Raw genomic sequence first — 18,960 nt, 5'->3', positions numbered from 1 at the left:
ACAATACACTATGAATCAGGAGTGGGAAATTCATTTTCTCAAGAAGTCACATGAGAGACACAATAAGCTGAACTCAGTTCTGCTCAGTGTTAATTTTCTCCACAACAGTCCATGATTCTCACACGTCCCCTTGGGAGAATTAATTGCCCACACCTGCAACTTCAGTTCAAGACTTCTAAACCTGAAAATGTATACCCCACACCCCCACCCCCTGCACATGTTGGAGCATAATTAAAACAACAGCGCTCCCTAGTGGACACACAAGTTGTTTTAGAACCGTCCATTAGGTTTTTTCTTAGTGTACTGTATATATACCCATAGAAGTTAAGTGGAAATGTGGCATTATCACCAGTTTTATAACATTATATTATCTTACATCATAAGATAACGCATTAATTAAAATTATAACTACATTAGGAGCCACAGTTACCACAGCATGTGTCTCTGTCAGCTTCTCGTGATGCAATTTCCATCCATGGATAGAAAAAGTCATCATCAAAAATTATTGTCTTCTATAACACATCTGTGTGAAATGCCATCATATTCACATACTATGAAAAAATTGTTAAAATGCTAATATGTCTTTGTTACAAGAAAGAATTACTCAAACAATCACAAATTGTGCTAAAAGTTTATCTCACAGACAAATTGCAGTGGACATTGACTAATAACCTGAGGATATCTAACTCTATCCTTTTACTGATTTGTGTAATCTAACATCATTGTGAATATAATTTAACAAATGAATTTCCTCCTTGATGCAGCTGTGGCATCTTTAAGAGCGATAGGGTTGTCTTCATCGTGTAAGGGTGAAACTTTTTACCTCATCAGTTTTGTTGTCACCCTACTTGGCAGGCGGGCAGCGTGGACACCTAAGTTGACTGATATCACAGGTGTATCTACTAAAAATCGCGGATGAGTTTTAACCCCGGTGACCTCTACCTCAAGGTCAAAGTCAGAGATCAGGTTTTCTGAAAGTCTTTTGAATCCGATAACCTGACAGCACACCATAGGATTTTCAGATTGATACCAGAGGTGCATTCACTAAAAATCTTAGACGAGTTCAAATCTCAGTGACCTTGAACTCAAGGTTTTTTGAAAATCTTGTGAATGGTTGCAGTAGTAGTTTTAGAATTTGAAATTGTCATACTATGCCTACAGTGGCCTCTAGTGGTCAGTGTATTGTTGTTGCTTTTCGCGGGATTTATGACAGGACAGGATATAAAGAGGAAGTAACAGTGATCATAATTAATAACAAATAGTGGAGAATACTGGATTAAATAAGACTATGCTTCTTCCCGCTTCTTTTATTTATCATGTTTTTTATTGTTATAATTTCCTTATGTCCTATGCTTTTCCTTTTTTCCTTTCTTATGTTTTTGTTTTGTTTTGTTTATGTTTTTATCTAGCTGCTTTACGATTGCAACATGCTCGAAATAAAGCCTCACAAGCTGATGTATGTAAGGCGACGTTTGTGCTTAAATGTAAAGAAATTCCTCAAACCGATCCTGAGTGTTTGTATTCACAAGAGCGGTACAATGATATATTATTTATTTATTTATTTATTTATTTATTTATTTTTCCCCATATTCATTCCCGTGCTCAGTATTGTATTGGGTACATTGAGTGCTGTTGTCACAGTTCCTTGATAAAACTGTACAAGAACAAACGAATCGACGTTTCACATGTTGCGTATCCGGAACCTTTGGAGGGGAAGACTTTAACTGGAGGACACTGAGCAAACATGGCAGACGTACCAGAAAATGCCCCAGAGCGTAAGTCTTTAAACGTACTTTTCTTGAGTTTTAATACCTCAGTCATGTTGTTCAAGTTGTGTGTGGTTGTTAGGAATTTACTTTTAACTGTAAGGTCGCGGTGATTGTTAAACACACGGCAGTTGTTCCTCTTCCGTTGTGTTATCTCTGACTGTTGGAATTATCAGCATTAATAGCTTTGAGTCTGTGTTTGAAAGGATATTAATAAGGATGTTTTAGATAAATTAATTTACAACGTGTTGTAATTTAATTTAATCAATTTATTACACGTTGAATTCGGGATATTCAAAAAGTTGAATGTGATGCTTATTAGGTAGCTTATCAGGCATCGTTTGATGTGTCACTAAAGTAAAGTGTTTGTTTGTTTGTTTTTATTGCTGTGGTGAATATGCGTATAATATCCACACAAGGGAATTTGAACAGGTATCGCAGTACGTCTTCAAGTTTTGCTGAGTCATGATGACAGTGTTCTATGCAGTTATATAATTTGTTATGTAAATAAGTTTTAATAAAATCAGTTTAATAGTCTCTTGGCTGAATGTTATATTAAGATGTGTATAAATGATTATAAGGGATCATCGCATGCGAGCAGCTTTTCTTTTGGTATTACACGATCCCTTAGCAAAACCAGATGTATTAAGGTACTCATCAAAAATCTTCTGGAACTGTTCTCTCTGGATATTTGACCACTCTTCTTGGCAGGATTGCTAGAGGTCATTTAAATTTGTTTGACCTGGCTTTTAAAGTAGTAATTTTCAGTAGGGTTGAGGTTGGGGCTTCGGGAAGACTTAATATTAGTCTGCTTTATCCATTCAAAAACCAGTTTGTGTGTTTGGGGTCATTTTCCTGTTAGAACACCCAACTGCTACCAGGTTTTAATGATGTAGCTGCTGATGTAAGGTGAAGTTGAAGACTTGGGAGGTAATCCTCCTTCTTCATTGTTTTATCCGCTTCATAAATTTCAGTCAAGTTTGAAGGTGTGGATTTTGGAGCAGGGACCTTTTTCTTAGTTGCCATGGACTGTGAGGGTGCCAATGTAAAACTCGCTTTACTGTGGACAGTGATGCTGGTATTTTAGCAATTTCCACTTTATGGCAGGCTTGATCCTTAGTGGTTCTTGGTTGTTCCTGAACATCCTAACCATTTTCCTCTCATCTGAGGGCCACAGTTTGGGTCATCTTTCAGATAATGGCAACATTGTGGCACAGTTTGCAATTACATACAATTCTTTGAAATGAGATTTGGAAGCTGCAGTTGTTTACAAATGGCTCTAAGAGACCTTCCCGACACGTGTAGAGCTAAAATTCTCCTTCTTAAGTCTTCACTGAGTTCTTGGGACTTTCCCATTGTTCTGAGTGTTGGTCAGTCTACTGAATGCTGTCAAAGAAAATCATTTTAATGCCAGCAACAACAAACTGCCAGTTTTAGTCAATCATGATCACTAATGAGTTAACAGGCCTTTGCTTTGTCAAGTTAAAATAGAGTGTAGAACCTTAAACATCATTTATAAAACATTAAAATGAATGTGGGCACATGTTTGAGGCTGTATGTATACTTTTGACCCTGTGTGGATTAAAGAAAAATCCAAAATAAATTCAAACTTGTGCACCTAGTTCTTGTTTTTAAAGTCATTTAAGATGTGTGCTGTATAATTGTTCCACCGTGGAAGAGGAACACTTCAAAGAAATCATTAAAATCTCAAAATTACGATGACATCTGTTTGAAAGTATTTTTGAAAGAATATTGAGGACAGTCAAGCGCTGATCAGACTTTTCAGAGGTTCTAGATATTTTGTTCAACTACATATTTTATTTTAACAACAACCACTCAAAGCAGATCTAGGATATTTAAGTCTCTTTAAGGTGCTCAGAAAAACCAACATCTTGATGACTGGATTCTGTTTTATCCTTGTTAGACTGTCCGGGTACAACAAGTGAGCAAGCCGGCAAGTCTGCATCATGCCAGGGCTGTCCCAACCAGAAACTCTGTGCCTCTGGAGCCACAAAAGCCCCCGACCCTGGTAAGACTGTGTGTTATTATCTCATCACTTTAATATTTTGATACATATTTGGGCTTCAGCAAATACATTAGGGGATAAGTTAAGAGCTTAAAACATCTCATCTCGGTCCCGTGTGTCTACAGCTATAGCAGAGATAGGAGAGAAGCTGTCAACAGTCAAACACAAGATCCTCGTGTTGTCTGGAAAAGGAGGCGTGGGGAAGAGCACCTTTAGCGCTCACTTGGCCCACGCTCTGGCAAGTGACAACACAAAGGAGGTAATACAGAATATCAGTAATATTGATATTTTCTGACATGCAAATCATATCCAACAGCAAACAAACAAGTATTGTCTTAAAATCAGAATCCAATTAAATTTTGGATTGTTTTTTCCTTTTTTACTGTTTCCACTTTGAGGACCTTATTGTCTGAGGCTAGTGAAAAGAAAATCATATAGTTCATTAATCCCTGCTGTGGCTTCTGCCTTTATTAGGCACACCTTGCATCATACTGGGCCCCTTTTGCCTTCAGAACTGCCGTAGTTATTCATCTCACAAATTCAGCAAAGTGCTGGAACCTTTCCTCTCAGATTTTGGTCCATATTGACACGACTGCATTAGACAGTTGCTGTAGATTAGTCTGCTGCACGTCTATAATGTGAGTCTCCTGTTCCACCGCATCCCGCAGATGCTCTGCTGGATTGAGATCTGGTTATTTTAGAGGCATTTGAGTGCAGTGAACTCACTGTCATGTTCAAGAATCGAGTTTGAGATGATTTTGAGCTTTGTGTCCTGCTGGAAGCAGCCATCAGAAGATGGGCACACTGATCATTAAGTGGTAGCAACAACTTATAAGGCAGGACCTACCTATTCTGGACCTACAACCTAAATGATAAAAGTTGGGACTCATCAGACCAGGCAACATTTTTTCTCTCTCTTTTTTTTTTTTTTTTAACTGTCCAATTTTGGTGAGCCCATATGAACAGTAGCGCAAGTTTCCTGTCTTTCACTGACAGGATTGCAGGTCTGTTCGCCTGCTGATGTAGCCCATCTACTTCAAGGTTCAGAGTTCCGCGTTCAGAGATGCTCTTCTGATTACCTTGCTTTTAATGAGTGCTTATTTTTGTTACTGTTCCCTTCCTGTTAGCCGGAAGCTGTCTGGTCTGTTCTCCTTCGACCTCTGACATCAACAAGGCATTTTCACTCAGAGAACTGGTGCTTGTTTGAAATTCAGCAGGTCACGTTGACCATGTCTACATGCCTAAATGCACTGAGTTGCTGCCATGTGATTGGCTATTATATTTACATATTTGCATTAACAGGTGGTTGATCAGGTGTCTAAAGTAGCCAGTGTGTGTAAATCCTGATGCCCTCTCATATAAACAGTAAAATACACTGACCACTAGAGGTCACTGCAGACATGGAGTAACAATCTATTTGAATTCTGAAAGTAAAATGTATGACACGAGGAACATGGCTGGGTATCATCACTGATTTCTATAATCGATTCGATTCCGATTCACAGGGTCCTGATTTGATTCGATTCCATTTGATTTGAATTGGGGAAATTCTGACAGTTAGAAATATTTTAATTCTGAACATTTATCAGTACTGACACTTGTGAGACTTCATCAGAGGTGTAAGCATCGCAGCAGATGCCTTTGTGTCAAAGTAATTGAGGATAAAACACAGAAAAACATGAAGGTTTTCCTGGCCTGGCTTTTTATAGCCAGGCCAGGAGTTTCTGCAGTAGATCATAAACTGAAGAAAACCAACATCAACATATGAAGTGAAGCAGAGCAAAGTTACAGAGGTTTTATTACAGACACAGCTAAACGTTTTGCAATTTGGTGTAATTTAAAAAATGTAAATAGCTGTAGTACATAGCAGTAGACTGTGTGTAATAAGCAAGTAAATAATCCCTAAAGCAGATTTGAGATAGGAAACTGTTCTTGTAGTACACCGAGAGAAAGAGAGAGCTGTGGAGGAAGTGTGATTTTTTTTTTTTTTTTTTTTTTTTTTTTTTTTTTTTTTTTTATCGTGGTGGAAGCAAAACAGCAAAAGTAAGAGGGAATTAATGACGATATTTATCAAATGTGAAGCGTAGTTTTGATCTTCTTTACTGCTGCTTCAGTGAATTTTGGTCGGAGAGACAAAACCTGCAGCTTCAGAATCAGTAAGTTGTCGGTTATGAGCACCGTGTCCGTGTACGTGCTGTCAGGTGAGAAAGCCGACATCTCACTGATTCTGATGCGTTGGGTCTGCGCTTCGTGTGGAATCTGTTCACCTGCTCTCATTTGCTGTTTTAGCTGTTTGGTGGTTGTTGAAATAGTTTTGTGAGCTTTAACCTGCGATTCTGGCACAAAAATACATTTATATTTAAAACTCAGTTCAGGATTTAATGAATAAATGTTGCGTTATAAAAGCTGAAATCGAATTTTTCTTTGGAATTCTCTTTATTTAATTTTGATAGTATTATACAATGTTAATCACATAATCACAACCTGTTATTAACAGTGGAATGCAGTGGAATTATTATTATTAGTACTATCATTATTATTATTATTATTATTATTATTATTATTATTATTATTAACAACAAAACTGACACCAACAGCAAGCCAGTAAGCAAACCTCACAGATGCAGCGCTCTTTCATACATTAAACCCACCTTATCTCATTGCCATTATCACCACCTATAATTTATAACACACTTCCTTTAATGTCCAAGTATTTATTATTATTGGCGTAATTACTGACACCTGTCTTGGTGACACGGCTAATACAGAGCTCATTAAAGCATTAGCCAGTCATTAAAGTTTTTATTACCTCGCAGGAGTCGCAGCCATAAAAGGCTGATGGGGTATCGTCGGCTTGCTGCCGGACGGCGACATGGACATCAGTGTGCGATAACTCAAGAAGGACGTCACCTAGGATTTTAAAACTGGCACCACAGGTGTATCTGCTAGGAGGCTGAGGGGTACCAGTGGCCACCACCAGTATTTTTATTGGACCTGTACAAACAGGCAGGTGGTGGGATCGCTGTTTTATATAAAAACATTTTTAGCCGTAACTCTACATCAGTTATCTGAGTTTTTAATTCCATATCTCCTGCTCTATCTCCCGCGTGAGATGAAGTGCTGGACAACTTTTGTGATGCCATTTCTCAAATGAGCAGTCATATTGTTCCTGTCTGAACTGTTGATATACGTGGTCCACCTAAAGCAACCTGGAGAAAGAGAGAAAAGCTAAAAGTGTCGGAGAGCTGAGAGAGGAAATAGGAAAAAAAAAAATCATTATAAACAGACTTTGAAATCTATAAGAATTCACTTCATTATTGCAGCAACGAACTAAAATCAAGCAGACAATCCTGCATCTCACAACTTATTAACAATATTCAGCATAATTCTGCTTTTTTTTATTCGTATCCACTGATAAACTATTGAACATTTCCACTTTCTAAATCTAACAAATTTCTTCTTTACTCTGTAAGAGTTAAGTTTTTTTTTTCCCCAGAGTAAAGTTTTTCATATTTGAGGTAATATCTTAGCCTCTTGTTCTAATTTATCTAACAGTATCTCTCATTCTTATTAAATTACTGCCAGCCACCGTTTCACTGAAACCATTTCTGATGAGGCTTCAATGAACCGTCGATGGATAAACTGGAGGGGCAGATTCATATCTTGGGTCCTGTGTCAGGCCATTTCTGGATTTATTTGTGAATCACTGTGTTGGTGCAAAAATCCTGTTTTATTCCTGTCAAACTGTCTAATGTTTGTTTTGGGGATTTTTTTTGTGGATTCAACTAAAGTAATGGGAACAAATCATGTGTTTTTGTGACAGGCTCCTAATAAGAAAGTGCATAAAGATAAAATATGTGTTAATGATTCATAGGTCAGTGTTAAGTGGCTGAACAAACCAAACACATTCCTCTGAGAGGGATCAGGAAGAAGGGTTGGAGTGAAGATTAGTTAAAAAGCAGCCAGTGTCCAAAGATAAAAGCCTAAAGAACTAAATATAACAAATTTCTTCTTTTTTTCTTAAAGAGTAAAGTTTCCTTGTTGTTTTCAGAGTAACGTTTCTAATATTGGCAGTAATATCTTAGCCTCTGATGCCAAAGTGCTCAACGGCACTTTAAATTTAATGAAAGTCAGGCTCCGGTCCTGCATCAGAGGCATCTCAATAGAAATCATTGTATATATTGTTAAGTTTATGTGCATTTCTTTAAAAAACAAAACGTATCTCATCAAAGTATCTCTGTCTCACCTGGAGATATAATGTGTGGGAGAATCAGTTTTTTAGACATCTGTCAGGGCATTTTTCTAGAATTTTATAATTTGCATTAAGAAGTCTGTCCTCATCTTTCTTACGTAAGACGTACACCACTTTCTTCTGTTTAAAATATTCTGTTAATGACATTTTAATAGTGTCAAACTGGCAATCCAGTAATACCAGAGATGTTGCTTTCCTTAAATCTGCACGGCTTTAAATACTTTGATGAATTTGCAATATCTGTGGAGTTTGCCAGAATTAATGATCAAACCAAAAACCTGCTCTTCAGACCTGAATGTGCTTGATAGCATGATAAGTGCGCAGCAGTTTTTGTTGTGGTCCCTCGTTTATCGCGGGATTTAATCCGCGAATCCGTAAAGTACCCAACTTTATTTTTAACAATTATTCTAGAGTCTAGAGTATTCAAGAGTTGGCAGTTCGTCTTGTAATCGGAAGGTTGCCGGTTCGAGCCCCGGCTCGGACAGTCTCAGTTGTTGTGTCCTTGGGCAAGACACTTCACCCGTTGCCTACTGGTGGTGGTCAGAGGACCCGGTGGCGCCAGTGTCCGGCAGCCTCGCCTCTGTCAGTGCGCCCCAGGGTGGCTGTGGCTACAACGTAGCTTACCATCACCAGTGTGTGAATGTGTGTGTGAATGGGTGGATGACTGAATGTGTAAAGCACTTTGGGGTCCTTAGGGACTAGTAAAGCGCTATACAAATACAGGCTGTAAAACCCCTCACTTCACACTTTTCTCAGGCAGGCATGAACATTTTCACACTTTTCTCTCTTGTTTAAACACTTTCAAACCTTGGTAGAAAACTAACTTCAGTATTATAGAATGAAACCAAAGGAACCCGTGGTTGCCTTTGACGGTGCAAAACGTTTCGTCGACACTGTTGTGTTTGTTGGGGAGAAAACTTACAAACATACAGTACAGCACTTCAGAGTCACACTGCTAACGATCGAGGATCTATGTAAATTTGACAAGCTGAACGCATTCTGTACTGTACAGGAGACATCCTGGTCTTCAGCCAATCAGGACACAGAACATAATCCACTGGGGGAAAAAAAGCATGCAAAATTGCACAAAAAAAATCTGCGAAACAGCGAGGCTGCGAAAGGTGAACCGCGTTATAGCGAGGGACCACTGTATTACATAAAGTTGTTTTTAGGCTGAATATAGGTGAACATGACATATGAAAACTTGTGTAGTTTGCATAAATCATTATTTCTTAGTTGACAGAAAATCTCATGTTAGACTTGGCAGGAGTTTTTAACTTTGACTGTTACCCATAAACCACTGGGGTACAAAGGTTCATTCACAATGTTGTCATCCATAGCAAGGGGATCAACTGGACACTCAATTCAATTCAATTTTATTTATATAGCACCAAATCACAACAGAAGTCGCCTCGAGGCGCTTTATATTGTACAGTAGATCGCACAATAATACATACAGAGAAAAACCCAACAATCATATGACCCCCTATGAGCAAGCACTTTGGCGACAGTGGGAAGGAAAAACTCCCTTTTAACAGAGAGACAGAGATTAATAACAGATATGATTCGATGCAGAGAGGTCTATTAACACATAGTGAGTGAGAAAGGTGACTGGAAAGGAAAAACTCAGTGCATCATGGGAATCCCCGGCAGCCTACGTCTATTGCAGCATAACTAAGGGAGGATTCAGGGTCACCTGGTCCAGCCCTAACTATATGCTTTAGCAAAAAGGAAAGTTTTAAGCCTAATCTTGAAAGTAGAGATAGTGTTTGTCTCCCGAATCCAAACTGGAAGCTGGTTCCACAGAAGAGGGGCCTGAAAACTGAAGGCTCTGCCTCCCATTCTACTTTAAATACTCTAGGAACAGCAAGTAGGCCTGCAGTGTGAGAGTGAAGTGCTCTAATAGGGTGATATGGTACTACAAGGTCATTAAGATAAGATGGGGCCTGATTATTTAAGACCTTGTATGTGAGGAGCAGGATTTTGAATTCAATTCTGGATTTAACAGGAAGCCAATGAAGGGAAGCCAAAACAGGAGAAATATGCTCTCTCTTTCTAGTCCCTGTCAGTACCCTTGCTGCAGCATTTTGGATCAGCTGAAGGCTTTTCAGGGAGTTTTTAGGACATCCTGATAATAAAGAATTACAGTAGTCCAGCCTGGAAGTAATAAATACATGAACTAGTTTTTCAGCATCACTCTGAGACAGGATATTTCTAATTTTAGAGATGTTGCGCAAACGGAAGAAAGCAGTCTTACATATTTGTTTAATATGTGTATTGAAGGACATGTCCTGGTCAAAAATGACTCCAAGGTTCCTCACAGCATTACTGGAGGCCAAGGTAATGCCATCCAGAGTAAGAATCTGCTTAGATACCATATTTCTAAGATTTTCAGGGCCGAGTACAATAACCTCAGTTTTATCTGAATTAAGAAGCAGAAAGTTAGCGGCCATCCAGCTCTTTATGTCTTTAAGACATTCCTGCAGTTTAACTAATTGGTGTGTGTTACCTGGCTTCATGGATAGATAGAGCTGCGTGTCATCTGCATAGCAGTGAAAATGTATGCTATGTCTTCTAATGATGCTGCCTAAGGGAAGCATGTGTAATGTAAATAGAATTGGTCCTAGCACTGAACCCTGTGGAACTCCATAATTGACCTTAGTGTGTGAAGAGGACTCTCCATTTACTTGAACAAATTGGAGTCTATTAGATAGATATGATACAAACCACTGCAGTACAGTACCTTTAATACCTACAGCATGTTCTAATCGCTCTAATAGGATATTATGGTCAACAGTATCGAACGCAGCACTGAGGTCTAGCAGGACAAGCACAGAGATGAGTCCACTGTCAGAGGCCATAAGAAGATCATTTGTAACCTTCACTAAAGCTGTTTCTGTGCTGTGATGAGCTCTGAAACCTGACTGAAACTCTTCAAATAAGCCATTCCTCTGCAGATGATCTGTTAGCTGTTTGACAACTACTCTTTCAAGGATGTTTGATATGAAAGGAAGGTTGGAGATTGGCCTATAATTAGCTAAGACAGCTGGGTCTAGAGATGGCTTTTTGAGTAAAGGTTTAACTACGGCCACCTTGAAGGCCTGTGGTACAAAGCCGATTATTAGAGATAGGTTGATCATATTTAAGATCGAAGAATTAATTAATGGCAGGACTTCTTTGAGCAGTTTTGTAGGAATGGGGTCTAAAAGACACGTTGATGGTTTGGAGGAAGTAATTATTGAAGTTAACTCAGATCAATTGGAGAAAAAGAGTCTAACTTAACATCGATGGTACTAAAAGTAGCTGTAGATAATATTACATCTGTGGGATGATTATTGGTAATTGGTAACACTCCCTTGCAAAACATTCCACTTACCAGATATGTTAACAGCTCCTCAGAGAAAATGCTGACAAAGCAATGCTTTAGGATGGCTAGTGCTAGGACACAGCTCCATTGTTTTGATGTTTTGCCCAGTCAAGCAGACAGGAAATGCCTTGTGTAGCCTTTAGGGAGACAGTTGCCTTCATTATACTGGAGCTTAAAGATCATTTGTTTCCAACTTTTCATGCTTCCACTTTCTTTTTCCTGTGTTAGATTGCCCTGCTTGATGTAGACATCTGTGGTCCATCCATTCCAAGGATCATGGGTTTAGAGGGAGAGCAAGTAAGTCAGTAGGCAGCTGTCAGAAACAGCTGTTATATATATTGGTGCAACATTGTAATCATAATCTCACATGGACACAAAGTTTGAGCTGTCTTTCTGTCATCTGCTGTGTAGGTTCACCAGAGTGGCTCTGGATGGTCCCCTGTGGTGAGCTGATTCGAACGATCTATTTATTTTTTTAAATTATTTTTTTCTTTATTTAAGCATCATAAAACAGGTGCTTGTGCGTTGTGTTGCAGTATGTGGACGACAACCTGGCAGTCATGTCTATTGGCTTCCTGCTAAGTAGCCCTGATGATGCTGTGATCTGGAGAGGACCCAAGAAAAATGGTGCGGTAATGTGATGTGTGTATGTGAGATGCTCATGTTTCCAGATCTCACACAGCTACAGCCTGTGCGGTTCTTGTGTCCAATCAGGGATGATTAAGCAGTTTTTAAGGGACGTGGACTGGGGGGACCTGGATTACCTCATCGTAGACACTCCACCCGGCACCTCTGACGAACACCTGTCAATCGTCCAGTACCTAAGCTCCACCCAAGTTGATGGAGCCATCATCATCACCACGCCACAGGTACAAGTCTCGGCTTTAGTGTGAGCAGGTATAAAGTGCTCTATGGGAGCTTTTTAAAGTCAATAACCTTTAAAAACACTGCTGTGGTGCAATCTAGGGGTTTTCTTCTGTTTGCAATTCTTTGTTTTATAAAAGCAGGTGTGTACATTCTCAAATGTTGTTTGACTGATGAGCAGCCAGTCATCCTCATACATGTCCAGTTATGAGCCGCTGGGTTTCATGTTCATGTCTGTCATGCTCAATGAAGACACACAAAGACACACAAACTCCAGGGTGACCACCATGAAAACATTTGTAACCTAATGCTAATCAGATGCTTAAAGCCCCTTCACCCAGCTGAACATGGAGATTTCAAAGACACCAACAAAGGCAAAGTGGCTAAAACTTCAGCTATCCAGAGCTCAGAGCCACCTACAAGCTAGCAGCCTCGGTATGAGCGACGGATCATAGCATTTTTACGAGGAAAAACTTTGGGGACAAATACAAAAGAGAAAAAGTTCGATGTTCAGTGATGTGACGAGTTATAAACAAACCAGAAAGTGATGCAAGTACCTGACATGCGTTTAGTTATATGAATTTGCTACACCTGCTTTTGTTTGGTAACATACAATATGTCAGGTCAAGGCTGGTGTATGGCAGCTCATTTACAGTTAATTACTCGTACCTCTTTCCAGAGCACTTTGTTTACTGTAACTGACTGCAGTTTGGGGGAAATTCAGTTCAGTTTATTTATACAAATCTCAACGATATTGTCGAAAGAAACCCCAATAATCAAGCGACCCCATGTGAGTGAGCACTTGGCGACAGCGGGAATGATAAGCTCCTTTTTAACAGGAAGAAACCTCCGACTTTATGAAAAGCTAAATTTTGTTTGAATATGCTGTCAGTTATAGTTCTTAGAAAGAAAACCAGACAAGGAAATTCCAGTCATTATATTTCAACATACCTCTTTATTGTTTGCACAGACACCTGCAGCTAAACTTCAGCATCTTTCAGTTAACTCTGAACCATCTGTGAGCTCATTTCAAACTGAAACTTTAGCAGACAGGCGTTCGGATACATAGCTCGGGCTGTGTGTCCTAAAACCTCTCTAACTCTCACTCAGAGGTTTCAGTGTTATTCAAAACCTACTCAGTTTTAGCTCAGCTATTTTAGGTTAACAAGAATAATATATAAACATGTATCCAAATACTTATGAAAACTACCTGCTATCAGCTTTAAATAGAAATTTGACCTGCAGATAGAAGACTGCTTTCAGTCCAACGGACTTTACTTGGTGATTCCCTAAATTTCCCCCAAATGACTTTAACAACCTGAACTTCTATATACAAGTTGAGTCATTTCAGTCATAGTAGTGACTCTGAAAGCCACGGGTAGGTTAACTGGCTTACCACAAAAAAAACACTTGCTGCTGTATGCAGCTGCCTTGTGGAATTGGTGGTGCTCCCCCTTTATGGCTCTACAGTATACTGACATATTTCAGATGTCCTTGAGACCCCTGCTTTTTCAGCCCACTATGAAACATAAACACATAAGAAATTTGAATTTTGCACCAGCAATTGCACAAGTCTGTGGATCATCCAGAGTAAGGGCTTTACAGTGAATCCACTGGCACTAATGATTGTCTTAGAATGCACACGTTAATGCACAAAAATCATGTTTTAAAAATATGATATGACAGGTTTTAATAGGTTGGATTACATGAGACAAAGACATTTGTTGTGCAGGTGCTGTTACTGTTGGGAATAAAGCAATTCCACATGGTCGTAATCATGGAGCTGTGGCCGAGTGTCAATGAAGATGAATTGCTTTATTTCACAAGATGCTTTTAGCGTGTCACAACCAACAGAGGATGCTGTTCCATCATGAAACCATCGTAAAAAGAAAACGAGAGCCTAACGCGCAATAAAATGTTGTTATACAGGTTTTTTATAGGTATGTTTGTATACAAACTGTTAAAGAAATGGCATGCCACAGAGCTGTGCAGAATAAAAATAAATTCAGAGTTTTCTATTGTCGTCTTCCACGGCGTGCTTCCTATAAATTTTCGTATTTAATAGGAAGTCAACTCGGCACAAAAGCGGTTCGCTTCACCTGCTGACATCACCTGTTTTTGTTACCTGGTTTGTAAAGGTGATTTTGGTGTAATAAAGCCACAGACAGGATAGGCACAGGGCGGCGTTTGTGCTGAACGGGCAGCAACATGTCTGCCGGCAGGGCATCGTGATATTTACACACAAATACTTGGAGGATAACCCAATGTTATTATTCATGCAGACAGTAAAAAGACTGTGATCCAGCAGCTATACTAGTTCTGTCAGTCATGTTTCCTGCTGATAATTGTTCCTAGGATCTAGTGTGGCGAACATTTAGCGCCTTGTCAATAAATGTGGCTTACTCTACTTGTGTTCAGTTAAGAAGACCTCACTATAAGCTGTGTCAAAGTTCTTATTGCGCTTGGTGAAGTGAAGCACCAGTTTCCTGCTTCTTAGATTAGGCTCAGTATGGTAAAGTCAGAAAGCAACAGACACACTTCCTCATTCCGCCTGCTCTCACTAACCCACAACCGACCACACACACACCCGGTGGGAATTACCAAACAAACAAGCCAGACTGATTCATCTGTGAACTTTTTTTTGTGTGTGTGCATTTTGTGTCACATCCTGCATCCCCCTCCCTGTCCACCGTATGCTCCCCGTGCCCACCCATCCACACATACACACAAACTTCAACCCTCGCTTTTGCCTTTCTCTTTCTGTGGTTCCTGTTTCTGCGTCTGTCTAGGAGGTCTCGTTACAGGACGTGCGAAAGGAGATCCGATTCTGTCAGAAGGTTAAGCTGCCGATCATCGGGGTGGTGGAGAACATGAGCGGCTTTGTCTGCCCTAAATGCAAGGTCGCTCTCACACACACACTTGTACAAAACACAGATAAGCTCAAATGCACCAGATCCATGTCTCTGTTAACTTTCTGATTACATCTTTTTTTTCTTTTCTTTTTTGTTCTTAAAGAGGTGGATAAGATAATTGGGCAAAAATCAGAACCACATAATTGACAAAAAAATAAAAAATCTGATCTAATCTGGTGAGAAATGTATACAAGCATTGCGAGCATACGCTTGATTAGTTCTGGTAAGTGAAGAAATGGAGCACACAGAAAAGAGGAACGAGGCGAGGAGGTCTGAAAGATGTGCTCACATCTGTGCTATTTTAGCTCATTACAAAAAAAACCAGGTTGTGAGGAGGCTTCGCCTGCTATTCTGTGCAGATATACTGCAGATACACTGAACAGGATACAGTGCACTCATTTTCACAACCACAAGCAAGCTCACCTTGCACAAAATCACATCAACAAAGTTCTGTGTTTCTCTCCATTTTTATGTCTTGTTTTTTTCCTTTTAGATTTAATTTCCTGAGGCTCTTACACCCCTTTAAGGGAGGGCCTTGAAGCCACTTCCTTTCTATTCAACATTTGACATTTTATTTTTTGGGAGGGGTTATTGAGCCTAGAGGATAGGATATGGCGGTCCTGTTATATCATATCACTAAACAGTGAAATCCTATTTATTATTTTTATTATTTATTATTCCTATTTATTCTATTTATCCCCTTCGTATATTTTATTTATATATGTCTCTGTATTTATATATGTGTGTGTATAGATAATATTCTGCTCACGCTCTGTAACTTCTGTCAGTGCTGTGCTTTTGGAAACCGAATTTCCCACAGGAACCCACCCGAGGGATTAATAAAATTTTATCTTATCTTATCTCTCTTATTTTAAATCACCACACTTTAAAGAAAATGTGGGAGCATGGGAGATGTCATTTAAGCAACCCTTTTAAATCTGCTCTCTCTCTGTGCAGCATATTTTAGTTTTCCGGGTTACGGCCTGAGCTTCGAGCTAGAATTCCCAGTGGAAAAATGTCGTGTTTACACAGTTAATCATTCTCAAATTCCTCATGTGTAGATTAAGAAAGTACCTAGCTGATCCATGCATAATTTTTTCTTTAAACTCTTCCTTGTAGAACACGTCACAGATCTTCCCTCCCACAACCGGGGGAGCTGAGAAAATGTGTGCAGACCTCAAACTACCCCTGTTAGGAAAGGTGCCTCTAGATCCCAGGATAGCACGGAGCTGCGACGAGGGCAAGTCTTTCCTGAGCGAGGTGCCCGACTCCCCCGCTGCGGAAGTCTACCAGAAAATTGTGAAAAGTGAGTTTGTTTTCAGAAAGAGACCCACACAAATGAGCATCGTGCAATCAGTAACCAGAAAGGGCCAAAACAAATCTTGCGTGACTTAAGTGTAGCCGTCGCGCCGCTCAAGGTCGGCTGGACTTGCCTGGAAATCCCCTTCTGACCGTCAGCTGGCAATCCTGCAACTAGAATAGAGGTTTTGAGAAGTGGGCAAAGTCACAGGATGCCAAAACTGGTGAATGGGAAGATGGTGTGAAATAGTTGCCGAAACAACCAAAAAAAACAATCTCGGCTCACTTGCAGCAAATGTCAACACTACCCCCACCCCTCAGGATGTTGCTGTCAGCTGTGATGTTGACTTTGTTTTCTCTCAGTTGTAAATGCACACAGTGGTCAGATAGTCAGAGCAGGACTTGTAGGCAGGGATCCAGCAGATATGCCAAGTGTAGGGTTATGCATTTTGACTCCCACCCCTTCGTTTGCACATTATAAACAAACCCTTTGGCACCTCATACGTCATACTTTGCGTTTTTCTTTAGAAGGAAGTTAGATGCACTGTCAGGCGTATTCCTTCTTCCAGTGAAGACCCCCACCAGTTTTGATGACTAGATTATTTAGCTGGCGGCTCAATTCCTGATTAAACAATGAAAGAGGAAGCAGTCGCTGTATAAATGGGAAGCGGACAATCAAAAGAGGAAGAGTAGGAGTTGTATCGAAATTCAATTATGCTTAAAGCATGAGATCAAGTTTGTGGAGTCTAATGCGGTTTGCGTAGCAGCTGATTCACTCCTAACTGAAACCATCAATTGACGAACATTTATTTATCAGCTTCATCAAATCTCATTTATCATCATCATTCTCTTCTCTCCTCTTTCTCTTTCCCCCAAAGCCATCCAGGATTACTGCTCCAACAGGGTAACAGAGGAGCAAAACACAACCTGACCACACAGATGGCATCCATACAGGAGCAGAACACCGTGGCAGATCACATGACGGCAGACGGGTACCGAATAAGAGGCACACGAAGAGCACGAGAGCTCGTACACATCAGCATCGCAGCATTTATGTCAGACTGTCAGAGAAATCTCATCATTCTTTGTTTTCAGTGATAGGTTTCGTGCATTGATCAGATGCTGCCGTGCCACTGTTTCTCTGCCAGAGCAGTATTTCCTGAAGAACTACTGAGAGTAAATGAAATGAATACATAATGATTCTGTAGAAACAGAAATTACTTCCCATTTCATAAAAGAAATAAAGTGGTCTCATTCAAATAAGCACCTGTGCCCGTTTTGAATATGAATGCACTCATTATGGAATGATATTTATGAGGCTGTCAGGGTTTACAGTGATTTACAAATGTATGTTTCTTTGTTTTGAAGAACAGCAATATCATTTTGAGCACTGTAGTTTTAACTAACAGCACATTTGTTGTGGGCTGTTTGCCAGCTGCAGGTTAGACAAACGGTAGTAAAACTGTTAATGGTAGTAAAGGCCCGGCCATGCAAGATGTCACTTTTTGGCGTTTGTGTGGGTTTTTATAAGTTTTGGCGGAGTTAATAAGGCAAAAAGGAAAAAACATGCAGAATCTTTGCCTGTACCGTTTGTAGGATCCATTTATTTTCTTACCGCGTCATTAAGCTTGTATTTGCTTAGAGTGAGTCATTTGCTTCGGGTGCTTTTGTGTACATTATGTCAATCGCCTCAGTAGATGAAAAGGAATATAAAAATATTCCACAGTGCCTGAGCAGGTGTGGTAATGTTTGTGTTATTTAAGAGAATTCTGGTCAGCAATTTGTTTTATTTGTTGTGTTTAAACTCTTTATGGCACCAGGTTATTGTGATCAAAGTGCAGATTAAGCTGCCAACAAAGAAAAAAACAATACTTGGATTTTAGTTCGTCATTAATATCGGCGCTTCCGCATTTCAAATTAGCAGATTGTTTACAATATCCCCTCCAAGTGCTTCCTGTTTTTGAAGTATAAAGAAGTACAGGTAGGTTCTGGAAACACAATTGTCATTATACACGAATTTGCTGAAAACAAATTCAAAGCTGGAAAAAAAAGTAGTAAAGCACATCGTTGTTATTTTTTAATATGCTGATTTCAAATCATTTTCTTGCATTTCTGAACAGAAAGTGCAATTTTAACAATATCTGTGCATACGTGTGCATTACTAATTTACAGACGACGGTGCAGTGGCTACTTAAAGGTACAGAACAGCTAAACCAAACAGTGTTTTACTTTTTAAAGAAGTACACTTGCAGATTTCTGGAATTATTTTAAAAACTTACATACATTTTCATACCTGCGTGGCAACGCTGGCATCGAACTCCAGGAAAAGAAGTTGTGTTTTATTGAAAAATGTTCAAAGTTAAACTTTTACAACTCAAACCGAGCGTCAGAGATCAAAAGTTACAGTTAGGGTCAGGTGATTTTTCACATTCTCAGCTGTCATAAAAATCTGATCACTTTACAAATTTTGAACC

General features: G+C 39.5%; 1 protein-coding gene across 2 annotated transcripts; it reads left to right on the top strand.

Moving 5' to 3' along the window:
- The first annotated feature begins 1,617 nt into the window (after window positions 1–1,617).
- nubp1 (nucleotide binding protein 1 (MinD homolog, E. coli)) lies at window positions 1,618–18,836 on the top strand. Of its 2 annotated transcripts, XR_003219933.1 has the most exons (11): window positions 1,618–1,775; window positions 3,691–3,795; window positions 3,918–4,051; window positions 11,640–11,708; window positions 11,823–11,855; window positions 11,948–12,038; window positions 12,126–12,280; window positions 15,065–15,175; window positions 16,307–16,493; window positions 17,365–17,478; window positions 17,582–18,836. XR_003219933.1 is itself a non-coding variant. In XM_025906856.1 (10 exons), the coding sequence occupies exons 1-10, from the start codon at window positions 1,745–1,747 to the stop codon at window positions 17,415–17,417; spliced, it is 969 nt and encodes a 322-aa protein (XP_025762641.1). In that variant the 5' UTR covers window positions 1,618–1,744; the 3' UTR covers window positions 17,418–18,451. The 2 variants fall into 2 exon arrangements, 1 of the variants encoding a protein (XP_025762641.1); XM_025906856.1 differs by having other exon boundaries at window positions 17,365–18,451.
- The last annotated feature ends 124 nt before the right edge of the window (window positions 18,837–18,960 follow it).

Source organism: Oreochromis niloticus, linkage group LG4 (genome assembly GCF_001858045.2).
Source record: "Oreochromis niloticus isolate F11D_XX linkage group LG4, O_niloticus_UMD_NMBU, whole genome shotgun sequence".
Lineage (NCBI taxonomy): Eukaryota > Metazoa > Chordata > Actinopteri > Cichliformes > Cichlidae > Oreochromis > Oreochromis niloticus.
The sequence above is the reverse complement of the archived record's forward strand: the minus strand, read 5'-3'. Positions and strand labels throughout refer to the sequence as shown.

Bases quoted from the DNA above. Each gene is read 5' to 3' on its own strand.
- nubp1 (XM_025906856.1), top strand. From the start codon at position 1,745: ATGGCAGACGTACCAGAAAATGCCCCAGAGC. The intron at 11,856-11,947 runs GTGAGCTGATTC...GTTGTGTTGCAG, and splicing joins GCTCTGGATGGTCCCCTGTG to TATGTGGACGACAACCTGGC. The intron at 12,281-15,064 runs GTACAAGTCTCG...GCGTCTGTCTAG, and splicing joins TCATCATCACCACGCCACAG to GAGGTCTCGTTACAGGACGT.